Genomic DNA, 14,169 nt, shown 5'->3' on the forward strand with positions numbered 1-14,169 from the left:
TAAGAGGACCCTGTCTTACTGCGTGTTTCCATTGGCTCAAAAGGCTGTGGGCGGGACTTCTTTTATAAACAGATTCAACATTAGGGACAAACTGATTGGGTGAATATAGAGTAAAATTCAGTGTTTTTTTTCCCATAAAGGGCTAGCCTTTCTAAGCCAAGCAAATTGAAAAACATTAAAATAGATAATGAATGGATCCATTCATTCAAAAACTACTACCTTGATATTCTCACAACCTGGCTCAAAAGTATGTGACAAATATGAAGACGGAGACCACACATAGTAAGTTTAAGACAACGCACATTAGTCAACATTGCTGTAAATGTTCCAGTGTTAGCCAGCCGGCTAATTTTCAAGTCAATGAGACACCATAAAGACAGCTAGAGCAACATATAAGCTTTCTCAAAAAGCCATGCAGAGCGACAGGAAGCAGCAAGAAATAAATTGTTAAGACATGTTTTAATTTAGTAAAATAAACACACAATACAACCTGGTTGTCAGACAGCAAATCAGTATGTCTTTGTGAACAAGCAGGGGCGAGTCTGGGGGGGCGGGGTGTCACCCCCACACACACTGAAATATGATTGGCCGCCAAGTGCTGTCAATCTGACAAATTTGATTTCCACTGGATCAGAGTTCTGTCACTTTGCTGCGTGTTCTGCCAATCGCTGCCTTTCCATTTGGTTAATGGGTATACTGTATACTTTAAACACACATTGTACAGCAACTGTGTACTTTGTTTTTGAGGCCAGTTTAAAAGAAGAAATATATTGAACTCACTGTAGAGCACTTACTGCTGTAAGAAATAAATTGTGTATTGCACTTTAAGTCTGTTCTGTTTCCTATTATCTGAAACTGTGTACAGCAAGGCTTTCTTTGTTGAAGTTTGAGGCAAGTTTATTGTAAGTGTATTGCACATTATTTTTATACGTTTTTGTGACAAAAAAATCTTCCCAGTTCTTGCCACATGACCAGTGAATATTTCCACATATCCGATATTTTGCCTTAAGAGCCCATTGAAAATGTGTATTGTATTTGGATACACAATTTGTTGAAAATAAAAACAAGTGACATTAATAATGCATGTAATTCAATGTGTTTTATTTAGCAAAATGACATTGTGTTGTTCTATCTATTTGGTCTGTCAGGTATGGAATTTTTTTTTCATATTATCTCAAATGTGACACTACCTACACATTCAGATTGGGAGTGCATATGTAAACAACCACGTCATTTTGAAAGGATATTCATGTTGACTATTGGCGAGAGTGATTAAAAACATAATCGGATAGCCCACAATTGAACCTTAGCGTAAGTTCATTCAGGAAGACTTCTTTGCTTCCCATTTTCTCTCTCTCTCTCTCTCTCTCCTGACCTAATCAGCTGACTGGATGTTCACTCTTGCAGTTAAACCAACCAGATGTTGGCACAATCTTGGTGAGCTGTCGCGATGTTGCATTCAAACTTTAAAGGTCCCATGACATGGTGCTCTTTGGATGCTTTTATATAGACCTTAGTGGTCCCCTATTACTGTATCTGAAGTCTCTTTTATATAGACCTTAGTGGTCCTCTAATACTGTATCTGAAGTCTCTTTTATATAGACCTTAGTGGTCCTCTAATACTGTATCTGAAGTCTCTTTTATATAGACCTTAGTGGTCCCCTAATACTGTATCTGAAGTCTCTTTTATATAGACCTTAGTGGTCCCCTAATACTGTATCTGAAGTCTCTTTTTATATAGACCTTAGTGGTCCCCTAATACTGTATCTGAAATCTCTTTTATATAGGCCTTAGTGGTCCCCCTAATACTGTATCTGAAATCTCTTTTATATAGGCCTTAGTGGTCCCCTAATACTGTATCTGAAGTCTCTTTTATATAGACCTTAGTGGTCCCCTAATACTGTATCTGAGGTCTCTTTCCCGAAATTCAGCCTTGGTGCAGAATTACAGCCAGTAGAGCCAGTCCCACAATGAGCTTTCCTTAGGATGTGCCATTTCTGTGTCTGTAGCTACTGAGGAGGAGAGGGGAGGTGGGGGTGGAGGGTGTTGGTGTGGCCTTGACCAACTGCTACTTTGCTCGTTTGAAAGCCATGATGTCTCTCTCTCTCATGGGTGGGCCAAATTCTCTGGGCGGGCAAAGCAGAGAAAGGGGAGGTAACCTTGCTCCTTATGACCTCATAAGGAGAAGATTCCAGATCGGCCCATCTGAGCTTTCATTTTCTCAAAGACAGAGCAGGATACCCAGGGCTCGGTTTACACCTATCACCTATCGCCAACCTCATAAAGTGAAATTTTCATGCAATGGGACCTTTAAATGTCGTCTTCTCTCTGCTGCAGTCAGTTGTCATTGAAGGCAAAATAGATGCGGTGTGAGGTGGTCATAAAACTCAGTCCCAACTGTCTTTTTTTTTTCTGTCTTGACGTTCCGACAAAATCAAACGTGTTTGATATTATTGTTAAGTTTAAAGTCAGTGACATTATGACAGATTGTCTTTAGATGTGAGATGGTGTCAGACTTTAGTCTTTTCAAAGACTTTTCAGAGTCTTCTAGTGTATGGTAGGCATGTCCCGGTAAAGGCCTCTTTACAGTCGCCGCACCCGACCTGTCGTGCGCCAGTGTGACGTGAAAATGAAGTAGATCTCGCTGGCGCGCCAGGATTTTAAGTGTGCAACCAGAGGTCGTGCACCACTCTATTTTTTTCAGCGGCGCACAACAAAGTGGAAACAAGAAGCATGGACGAGTTTGAGGGCATCGTGATGCCAGGACTCTCAGAGTGACTGCAAGTCTCTCTTGTAAACTTACCGGGTTAAGAGGAGTTCTTTCATGGTGAATGAAAGGCTTAATGCGACGAAGTAGGGCATTGAATCGTTGTGCAGACCTTCTGAAGTATTCAAAGTGCTTCTCTTCTTCTCTTTGCCATTGTTTATCCTTTTCTTCTTCTTCTAGTCTGTAGAAATAGCAAAGTCGGTAGCATTTCCTGAGTTGCGCTTTTTCAGGAGAAGACTGCAACTAGTGTCGCGACCATCACTGCCCGATGTGAGTCGCGCATGCGTCACTTTGCGACAAGTAGCCTACAAGATGCTAATGTCAATACAGTAAAAATGGACCTACAACGAAATTCGTTCACTGCTGGCTACAAGTTAGCAATCAAACACAACAAACTGACTTGAATGGAGTTTTGAGCTAACGTTAGCAATCAAACAATCATAGATAGCTAAAACGTTTTTGAAATGATTTCCATCTTCTGTTTGTAAAGAGAAAAGTATTATTTTATGGATTTCACAAATTTCAGTATGACACGTTATGCCGTAAAACGTTTAAATCTGAGCATGCGCGACTCACATCGAGTAGTGACAGCGACCACCACACGCGACTATAAATAGGTGCTCCCCATGACGTCACACTGGCGCGCCACAGGTCGGGAACAGCGAGTATACTGGACGTCTAAGTCAGCCCAGTGAGCCAGCTTGCACAATACCATGACTTGGCACACCTGAATGGAATGCAGCCATTAGCCATTACAATTACACCTGTGTTTGACAGTAAATATGTTATGTGTCCTAAGGTTTGAAAAAGATTAGAAGCATGCACCATGCTTTGCTGTACATACATTTATACATTATTTAATTCAAGCCATCCTGGAACAATATGGAGCTGAAACATTTCCTGAGGGATTTTTTCAGATATGAATTAAAACCACTGAGATGGGAATATTTCCTCTCAGGTTATTACTGCGTTTTAGTAACACCACTTCACAAAGTAGGACATTTGATTCATACCATCATTCATTTTAATGCACTCTGCAAACATGTAAAAACATACAAGTCTTAACACTGGAGACTTTACAAAAATGTGCTTACAAAATTGGAATCATGCAAATAACTAACATAAGACAAAGAGTATAGTGAACATCACTCTCCCAACAAACGCACACGCACGCACGCACACCAGGATAGAAATAAATACACATTAAAAAGAGAAGCATGTGTTGGCCATCAACTATAACAGTCAATCAAAAAAATATTCACCCAAACACTTTTGCACATGATAAAAAAAAAAAAACTTTCAAATGCAAAACTTCTTTGTTTTGGTCTCAGAATGCCTTCTTGCTCTTTCAAACTGAACAGAATATTCTGGACATTTTTAAGTGGTTTGATATAGATATCTAGCTAAAGTCAACTTGAAAAGGTTGTTATTTCAGACATTGCATTTTTGAGGAAAGGCTCTAGAAGCTGGAACATGTCTTAATTGTAGTGGTAAGGGTTTTTGGTCACTTATTTTTTTAAATTATATTCAAATCTGTTCAATCTATCAGTATTTGTTTTAGTCCTGGACTCACAGTGGATCCAGTCTATCCCCAAGCCTTTTATCCAAAGTAATCTTGACACAATTTAGAATAATATCATTTTAGGTTGTAATGAAAGAAAACACAAACAAATGTGTCCTTTTGAGCAGCTTATTAACACAATTAGAAGCATTGCATTGTCCCATACGGTTTGTTAAACGTAAACAGAGCTTCCACATACACAACCCTCAACAATATTAAAGAGAACATTTCAATAGTGTATTTTGATTTACAATGATCAAGTAAGATTTGATGCCATCTTCGGCAGCAGAAAAAGCAAGACAGGGAAAATAGTTTTTAATGCCCCATCCAAGTGCCTATAAAGGTTATTTTACAATGATACATTAGAGAAATACTTCAGTTGCCCTGGAAATTGTATATGTTACCATTTTGGACATGTATGTGAAGGCTCATATTTAAAAAATCCTGAACTTTGTACAAGATGAGAGGACACTGAGTGAGTCACAACGACCTCTTCAGCAACAATTTTGGTTACATCCTTGTTCATATGTAAGATAGATAAGCATTTCATCACCAATCTACATGCCAACATGTGAGTATGCATTCAATGATTCAATAAACCAAAGTAGCATCATCATATTTTAAACTTTTACACAGCTGTCTGAGAAGACTTCTTGTCCGTTTCCCCACTGATTAAAGGGATACTTTGTCGACTTTTAATCCAGCTCTGTGTCATCCTGGTGTGGCAAACTACGTGTGGCTTCCCTCCATGGCGCTAGTGCACGGAGCTCAGAGTCACCCAGGGGATCTCGGCAGACCTGGGCTGCTCTGAGCTCTGTGTGCTGCGGCCACGGGAGGAAGCCAAACACAGTTTATCTGCACACACTCCCAACACTGCCATGACACAGAGCTGGATTTTAAATCAGCAAAATATCTCCTTAACCTTATTAACATGTTCCAAATTTGTGACTGGACATAAATTTGCAGATACACATTTACATTCAAATTATAATCTAGACTTAATCAAGCCATGAGCAGTCTGCCATATAGATCACATAGTATGTGAACAAAACAAGATCCAATAATACAAGGGATGGGAAACAAAACGCTGTCAAGCTGTGCTGGTGTTCCCACTGAACATTATAGCGCTTAACCAAAGGTTAACCTTCACCATTAACCCTGGAGTAGTTAAGATATTAACTCCAGGTTAACAAGGCTTTTTATTGCCTTGTTCAGTCATGCTCCTTCAGCTTGCTTGTCACTCCACGGTTACGTTTTTGCTATGTAAGCTAACAGATAAAAAGGGAAAGAGTAAAGAGTGGGAGTTTAATCCTAATCATTAAGTTAAGAGGCTTTTTTTGCGCTTAACATTACCGCTTATGTCCTTTTTATGTCCTTTGTTCCAACAAATGCTGCTAGCTAAATAGCAAAATAAGATAGAGCTGCAAAGTTTAATCGATTACTTGATTAGTTAACTATTCAATTCACTGCCAACTGTTTTGATAATTGATTTTTGGTTTAAGTCTGATTCCAGCTTCTTAAATGCAAATATTTTCTAGTTTCTTCCATCCTCTTTGCCAGTGAACTGAAAATCTTTAGTATCTTGGGCTTTGGGAAACATGTTTCACATTTAAAATAAGCAATAAGAGAGTTGACCACATTTTTCTCAACAATATGCATTTTGCTGAGGCAAGCATACCACATCTTCTACTCCTCATACACACATGCTGTCTTGGGCCAAATTTCTGTTTATTTTTCTTACTGATACCCAATTTTCAGTCATGCTAGCCTTTTGTAGCTACCATAACATCATCAAATTAATATTATGGTATCACATCTGAACATATTTTAGCTTTCAATATACAAGCTATTATTATGACCTACTTTAAAATTGATTTCCACTCATTTTTTATAATGTTCAATGTGGTTGCTAAGTGTTTAAGCCTATGTTTGGTGTGTTGTTGTTCTTATAATAGAAAAGGGTGAAGGAATTATCTAGCTTAGGTCATTTCCAATGTTGCCAGTGATCAAATATTTGACTCAACACATCCCATTAATGAACATTTTGTGGTGTTGACATAATTGTTGGACACAAAATAAATGCTATTTTCCTTCCCCAACAAACTGTAGAATCATTAGCGGCTCTCAAATGTCAATTTATACATTACTGACTGAAATGTATCCTAGCACAGATGATTGAAAACGATCAGGCATCAACAGTTGGCATTGAATGTCTGGTCAGAATAGTGATCCGTTCTACTTCTTTAATTCTTTTATCACATAATTCCAATGCCAATCAAAGTTTTATGCACAATTCTTAGCCAGCTGCTTGTATTTGGACATCTTAATATTTTAAAATGTTGGCGTCTTTTGTCATAGTAGGAAAACATAGTTATGTTTCTCATAGTAACAAAAAAAAAAAAAAAAAAAAAAGTACAATTCTGTACCAAAACTCATTTGTAAATTGGTTCCCAGTCCAAAATTTACTTTTTTGTCCACCCGCCAAATGGCTAGTGAATGTTCAAATTTTACCAGCCACTCAATAGATCAACATTGTTTTTTTGGCTAGTGAGAGAAGCAGATCTACCAGCCACTTGCATATTTTACTAGGATTTGGCTAGTAGATGGTGCTAATTTTGGACCCTGTTGGTACCGCATTGCATTTCATTAATATTTGCTACATTTCAAACAATACTGACCCTATCCTAGGCTAGGAACAGCAGAAACCAGCAGCCTTCCAACTAGGAGTTAACTTATGAATAGAGATGGTGCTGCTATGCCATGCATTATATGAAAATAGCGAACCCCCTATGGTCAATCACAAGGAATGATTCACCATGGCCTTGGTACAAAGTATTGTAATGAAGCTACTATAGAGATACTTGTAACCCCAGTTGGAGAAAAAAGCTCAGCAAACAATGTTCAGTGTGAAAAGCAACAATCTCTTCAGATGGTTCTTTGAAATTGTACTTTGTTCTGTCAAAGTAACATGACTTTACAAGGAAATCCATCAAATCAAATTACATTTCCAATGGGACAAAAGGCATTGTGTTAATACATAATGTTAATAAAATATTCAATAGGCCAGGCCCATCACTTCTGATTTATTTTATCCGAACAGAAAATGTACCCAGAAATACTGTCTCCTGTTTGAAATAATTAAAACAGATAAGGCATAGAAGTTTCTTACATTAAAAACGTCCAACTTCTAACAAATAAAAAACCTTAAAGGAACACGCCGATTTATTGGGAATTTACCTTATTCACCGTAACCCCCTGATTTAGACAATTCGATACATACCCTTCTCATCTCAGTGTGTGTTATAAGGCTGTGTGACGCTCCAGCGGCAGCAGGCCAGCACAGAACAGGCAGGTGTATGGTTCCAGCATCCTACTGCTCCGAATAAGTGACAAAATAACGCCAACATGTTCCTATTTACATGTTGTGATTTGTAGAGTCACAGCGTGTACAAAAAACAACGTAACATGAGACACAGCCGTCTTCTAACCGTAAACAAACCGGGAACTATATTCTCAGGCGGAAGAATATAGTACTTGGGCGGAATGATTTGCTTTGCAGCAAGCCTGTCTGACAGTATAGTTCCCGGTTTGTTTACGGTTAGAAGATGGCCTTGTGTCATGTGACCTTGTTTTTTGTACACGCTGTGACTCTACAAATCATTTACAAATGTAAATAGGAACATGTTGGCGTTATTTTGTCACTTATTCGGAGCAGTAGGCTAGTTGGAACCAGTTACCTGCAGGTTCTGTGCTAGGCTAAGCTATCGGTGGAGCTGTCAAACAGGGTTACAACACGCACGGACACGAGAAGGGTATGTATCGACTTACTCTTACTCTGGGGGTTACGGTGAATAAGCTAAACTGCCAATAAGTCGGCGTGTTCCTTTCAAGAACAAACATGCGCTTTTGCTCAACCCAATTAAACATTTGCTCCATCTGAATCCTTGGCTCTGTTGTTAAACATTTCTGCTATGTTTTCATGATAAACTAAGATCTGTAGTGTAGGACTTATGTGGCTCCCTCTCCCTCAGATGTTCAGTGCAATCATCATTATCTGAACACAACAAGTCTCCATGGGAGAGATGGCTGTGAGAGGAGGAGGACCACGTACCAAGGTAGCTTTTTCCCATAATGCATCAAAAAGCAAGTGGCATCTTCTCTTTGCTTCAAGAAAGGAATAGTTTCAGCATGTCCTCCAAAGGTTTCACGGCAGTCCCCCACTGAGCAATCATCAGACATCGAGTACAAAGCAGTATGCTGGGGTTTTCTGTCCAAGCTCTTCATCGATCAAGTCCTTCCACGGTACATGTTTGACGTGACAATGTTTTGTAATGTTTAAACTCTCACCTACCACATCGGAGCAGAAAAGGCAGGAGGGAAAAAAAATTAACAGGTTAGGAGTTGTCCTGCAGATCTTTGGCCTTGATCAGGATGGTGTGGACATCTGAGATAGGATAATCCTGAAGAAACGAAAACCGTGATAAGAACATCGTCTGCACTGCAGGTCTACATATGAAGCTTTGGGATTTTTATGTTTCACGGTGTATTATAAATAGGGTTGGGTATCGTTTGGTTTTTTTTCGATTCCGGTGCTAAATCGATATTTTTAAAACGGTGCCGGTGCCTAAACGGTGCCTGAACTGGTACTTTTCAATAAAGTAAAAAAAAAAAGAAGAAGAAAGAAAATAAGGGTAGTAAACAACAGTCAGTGACTTGTTTATTGCTAAGGGCATGGTCAAAATTAAAGATTTAATAATAATGTAATAACTATAACAATAACTTATTACACCAGTAAATTGCTGTTGAACTCCAGATGGGAAAAGGGTATTTTACAATTACTGTGAATGCACCACGAGGCTACCTGTTTTAAGTGAATGCACCGTCTGTGTTGTTTAATTCCGACCATATAAACATACTGTATATCTATGAATTGCGACAACGGCAGCTGCGCTGCAGAGCAGACTGTTACATCCCGCTGTTGAAGTCCTCCACAGTGAAATACAGTCACACTTTACACTGTTTAACGTTAGCTGTCAGCATTTTACCGGTGTTTAATCCAGCTGCTAGCTAAAGGTAGGCTAACGTTACATGCTGTCAGGTGTAGTGTAAAGTCAAGCACCGAAATGAGGCACCGAAACTTTCGTTCTTATTCGGTCTCGTTACTACCGTTTACGTCGGCACCGAGTTTCGGTACCCAACCCTAATTATATATATATAAAAAAATAAAAAAAAGCCTTACCTGCAGTGATCTCATGTTGACTGTGAAGTCTCCTGCCAGTAAGTTATCTCGGATGAGTCTATGAACAGGAGAAGACAACAGAAACAATGATTGGCGTAAAGAGTCAGAGGTATCCAGGGTGCGATTTTTTTCGGGGGTGGGATTTCCCCCCTTTCTGGTCTATATATCCCTGCCTCTGCTGAATTATTTTTTATCCCCAGTGGGGACAAAAGGTAGGGCTGCTACGATATGAGGAAACTATGCGATAGGCTATAACGTTGTTGAATACTGCGATAACGACTTAACTTGCGTTAAGCGGATGTTGGATATTTGATTTTGGCTGACGCAGAAACTCTCTGGGTGTGTCGCAGACTTTCGCCACGTGTTTGGTGCGCCAGTTGATATTTTGACGACGATAAAAAATAAAATAAATAACACGATATATTGTGCAGCCCTAACTTCTAGTGTTAGTACCCTACCTGTATTTACTCTTTATCTTTTGTTTTATACTTGTAACCTTTTTGTATATATTTTGTTAGTGTGTCAGCACTAGGAAAGTTCATTGAATGTGTCTGACCAATCCTATAATAGAGCTCAACAGTGACCGCCCACTTTTTTAACGGCTCTGGTTCCAGATGTGTTTTTCCCCATTCAATTGTTTCATTGATGTTTTAAATATTGCTCATATAAAAGAGTTTTAAGTCTGGAACCAAGCCAACCAGCTACGAGATGAATAGTGAACATAACACATTTGATTTGGCGCAAAAAACGGCGAAAAGGGAAAGGTAAGAAGACCGTGTACAGAAACTATCATAGACTTCAATGGCAGAAGCTTGCGTCGCTCTAGCCGTTCGCAGTTTCGCAGGTACGTTAAACGTTTCTATGGCAACAGCGAATTGGACCAATCAGAGACGTTGCCATTACGCTTAGGATTGTGGGTAGTGTAGTATTTCTCCATAAGATCATGGATAAGACATGTTTTTCTTAAAACAAGGTTGATTTCATACGGACTTCTAGCTTCTACAGGAACAGAAACTTCCGTTTCACAACCACGTAGTTCGTGGTCAGTCTACCACGGATGGTTTAGACATTATGGCTGATAATCTAAATCCTTATGGAGAAAATCAATGGGATTTTTACTTCTGGAACCAAACTGTTGGAACTCTATGGATGGGCTGTGTAAGCAGCCAGACACGAAAATAAACAATTCATTAATTACATGGTATTGAAAGGGGGGATTTAATTCATGTTTTGTATTGTTGTGCGTGATAAAAAAAAAAATCCCCCCCCTCCACTTTTTTCACAAAACGCACCCTGGAGGTTATCAATGCTATAGGAGTACAGGGAGGATAATGTGAAAAGCTCACATGAGCATGGCGCAGCAGACCAGGATGAGGAAGTGGAATCTGTCCTGGTCAGAAAACAGGGTGTCCCAGATGCGGATGACGTCTGGCAGGAGGAACTCCTGAGATAACAACAAGGTCAGCCAGCGGAATGTGAAATACTGCGGTTTGATGTTCTGCTCTTCCTGTGAGGACAGAAAAAAAATGAGGGGAAAACAGAGGACACTGGCATATCTGTTCTTTTAAAAATAGACTTGAAAAAAAGGGCTACAGCTATAGGTTATAGATTTGTTAGATTGGAAAGTAAGCTTTGAACTATAATAGATTTAAAAATTTAAATATTAGTTAACTATGAAGAAAACAATTCAACCCACTCTGAGAATCACTGCTTTAACAGGCTCAGATTGTCTCTCCCTCCATCTCTTTCTCCTCTCTCTCACTAATTATGTACACCAAAAATATAGTTTTGCTTTATATGTGTTATGGCAAAGTCAGTAACAGTTGACATGTATCATTAAATATGAATTAAAAAAATTTGCTTTGCTTTCTCTTGTGTGATAGCACGATTATTTTCTCGATTAAAAGGTTAGTTGTTTGGTCTACAAAAATGTCATAAAATGGGGATAAATGTGCTGTGGAGGAAGGTCTGGCAAAGGGAGACTAATATAACTGTCACTGTTTATCATACCAACTGCTACACTTATTATGAATAATATTTCTCTATATCTGTATCAGTGTCTCTGTGTCCCAACCGGCACTGGCAGATGGCCGCCCACCAAGAGCCTGGGTCTGTCGGAGGTTCCTGCCTAAAATGAAGTTTTTCCTCGCCACTTTTGCATCAAATGCTTTCTCTTGGGGGAATTGTTGCATTTGTTGGGGCTTTGTAAATTCTGAAGTGTGGTCTAGACCTACTCTATCTGTAGTAAGTACGGTAAGTTTCTTGAGATAACACTTGTTATGATTTGATACTATAAATAAAATTGAATTCACAAGTGAATTTCATTCTTCAGGGATGCAAACTGCTCCAGCTGCATGGATGGATGGCAGAACAGAGAGAGGAGTTGTGAGACGCTCTGGTCACAGAGTATTCAGCCTTTGGGAGGCGGAGCGTGACGTAGTGGATCCAGTGGACACTATCTGATACAGTTAATAAGTTTGAATTGGCGGCTCCTCAATTGCTAATTTCGAATCACTGATTTTTCAGAGGGAAGCCTGAGAGAGCAGTTTAAAACATCCCGATAGCTCCCTAAAAGGAACAGACAATGAGCAAAAAGTGGGAATGTGGCCTTGACCATACCAGCTTTAAATAGAGCTCTAGGTCTTTGTCTTTGAGCATGGAGTACACACTCTCCATCTTGTATGTGATGCCGCACTGAGAGTCATCCAGGCTCTTGATGAAGTTGTCTCTGTTCTCCGACATCAGGTTGGTGAAACAGAAGAATGTATCCGCTTCAGCGTGCTCTGAACAATGAAGCAGACAGCAATTAAAAAAAGACAATGTTGTGCACATCCATGGAGTTGCTGGTGCAGGACAAAAAAAGTGAATGTTCAAAGAAGGTGAAGTCCACACAACAGCTTAATGCTCCGGAAAAATACTTAAATAGTGTAAATAGGACACAACGTTTCGGCCCACAATCTGGGCTTCCTTCCTCAGGTGTATTTGATTGCAGTGACCCATAACCCTCAGCTGTTTTCATTGTATTACTTGATCAGAGGTCATGTGATGTGTGAAAATACACATATACAATTCAGACATAGATGTATACACTAATACTATTCAGACTGGTCAATTAAGATGACAAAATAATGACCTCACGGTTTCACTTCACAAGCGGTAAGAGTCACACTCACTTGTAATCTGCCAATAGAGACATAAGAAATGAGCATGCAGACCACAAATAGTGGAAAAAGTGGCTGCCTCAACTGTTGGTTTGACATTGTCTTTTGCGCCAAATTGCAACTATTTTTAATCTTTGACACTTAAGTTGTCTGTAGTGCAGCTGTGAGGCCAGTGTTTTGTCATCTTAACAAGCCCTATTTTAAACTGCTCATTTTGATCAATTTTGTAAACATTGTGTCAGACTTATTCATGGTCACCTTTTTAAAAATGTGTAGCCATCTTAAATTGTTGTGCTAGGAATTTGAATTGTATTTTTAAGAGTCACACCCACTGGAGTCTGCTAGTCAGAAACAGGTTCATGCATTAACTGTAAAGTTAAACAGTGAGGTCATTATTTTGTCATCTTAATTGCTCAATCTGAATAGTATTAGTATGTACATCTATGTCTGAATAGAATTTCAAAGTATGTGTATTTTTTGCATATCACATGACCTCTGATCAAGCGATGTGATGAAAACAGATAAGGGTCATGGGTCACCGCAATCAAATACACCTGAGGAAGGCCAAATTGTGGGCAGAAACGTTAGCTGTGTTCGAAACCGCTCCCTCATTCACTCACTATTCCCTATATAGTGTTTATTAAATAGTCAACTACATAGGGAACGGCCAAACGAGATTTCAGACACTCACTGAAAACACATCCTTGCGTAAATTCGAACACCAAAACAAAATGGCGAACACACTACACAGTGCGCTATTTCGTGATAGGGAACAGTTTCGAACACATCTGTTGTATGCCTTATTTGGACCATTATAGTATTTGTCCGGAGCATTAAGCTGTTGTGCAGACTTCACCTTCTTCTAATGGTTATTCACAACACGTGAAAAAACCCAAATGTTAATATATTCATTTCATGTTACCAACCTTTCCACTGGCTGTTGGGGTCCGTGGCAAAGGTGTAGTAAATTGGCCCAACGATCTCATTCATGCCCTGTACGTAGGCAATCCCAGGGTTGAGTTTGGCATAGATGAAGAGGATTCGCTCCACCACTTCCCAGTGTGCTTCACTCCCATTGGGCAGCACTTCATATTCGTTAGATGGATACAAGTTAAATGCCTTTCCAGGGGAGCTGACCTGGGAGAGTAGAGTCAGTTTGTCAAAAAAGTGCCATTGTTCATACAGTGTTTGTTTTAAACAAATATATGTATATAGGAAAAAGAAGATGTTATATATAGCACATACATATTTGTTTTCAACAAAGATATTTATATAGGAAAAAGAAGATAAGATGTTAACGGAAAAGAGTACGGAGGCAAGTGATCTTAGGAGTTCAAGTTTTTTTTAAGAGTGTCTTAACTACTGTCCCGTTTGAAGCTCTTTAGCGCTTTTTACATGTGATTCTCAAAGCAATACTTGAGAGTCTGTGCTTCTGTATGCA

The 14,169-nt window shown here is 39.3% G+C and overlaps 1 protein-coding gene across 1 annotated transcript in view; it reads right to left on the reverse strand.

The window, feature by feature from the left end:
• Positions 1-8,017: 8,017 nt before the first annotated feature.
• tbc1d13 (TBC1 domain family, member 13) overlaps positions 8,018-14,169 on the reverse strand; it is a 17,061-nt gene continuing 10,909 nt past the window's right edge. The window contains exons 8-12 of the mRNA XM_039780051.1: positions 13,655-13,865; positions 12,187-12,350; positions 10,914-11,074; positions 9,568-9,625; positions 8,018-8,788 (exon numbers count right to left, since the gene is read on the reverse strand). Of these exons, the coding sequence (XP_039635985.1) occupies positions 8,723-8,788; positions 9,568-9,625; positions 10,914-11,074; positions 12,187-12,350; positions 13,655-13,865 (660 nt within the window). The 3' untranslated portion in view covers positions 8,018-8,722. The remainder of the gene's footprint in view (positions 8,789-9,567; positions 9,626-10,913; positions 11,075-12,186; positions 12,351-13,654; positions 13,866-14,169) is intronic.

The sequence above is a fragment of the Perca fluviatilis genome, chromosome 17 (genome assembly GCF_010015445.1).
Source record: "Perca fluviatilis chromosome 17, GENO_Pfluv_1.0, whole genome shotgun sequence".
Classification (NCBI taxonomy): Eukaryota; Metazoa; Chordata; class Actinopteri; order Perciformes; family Percidae; genus Perca; species Perca fluviatilis.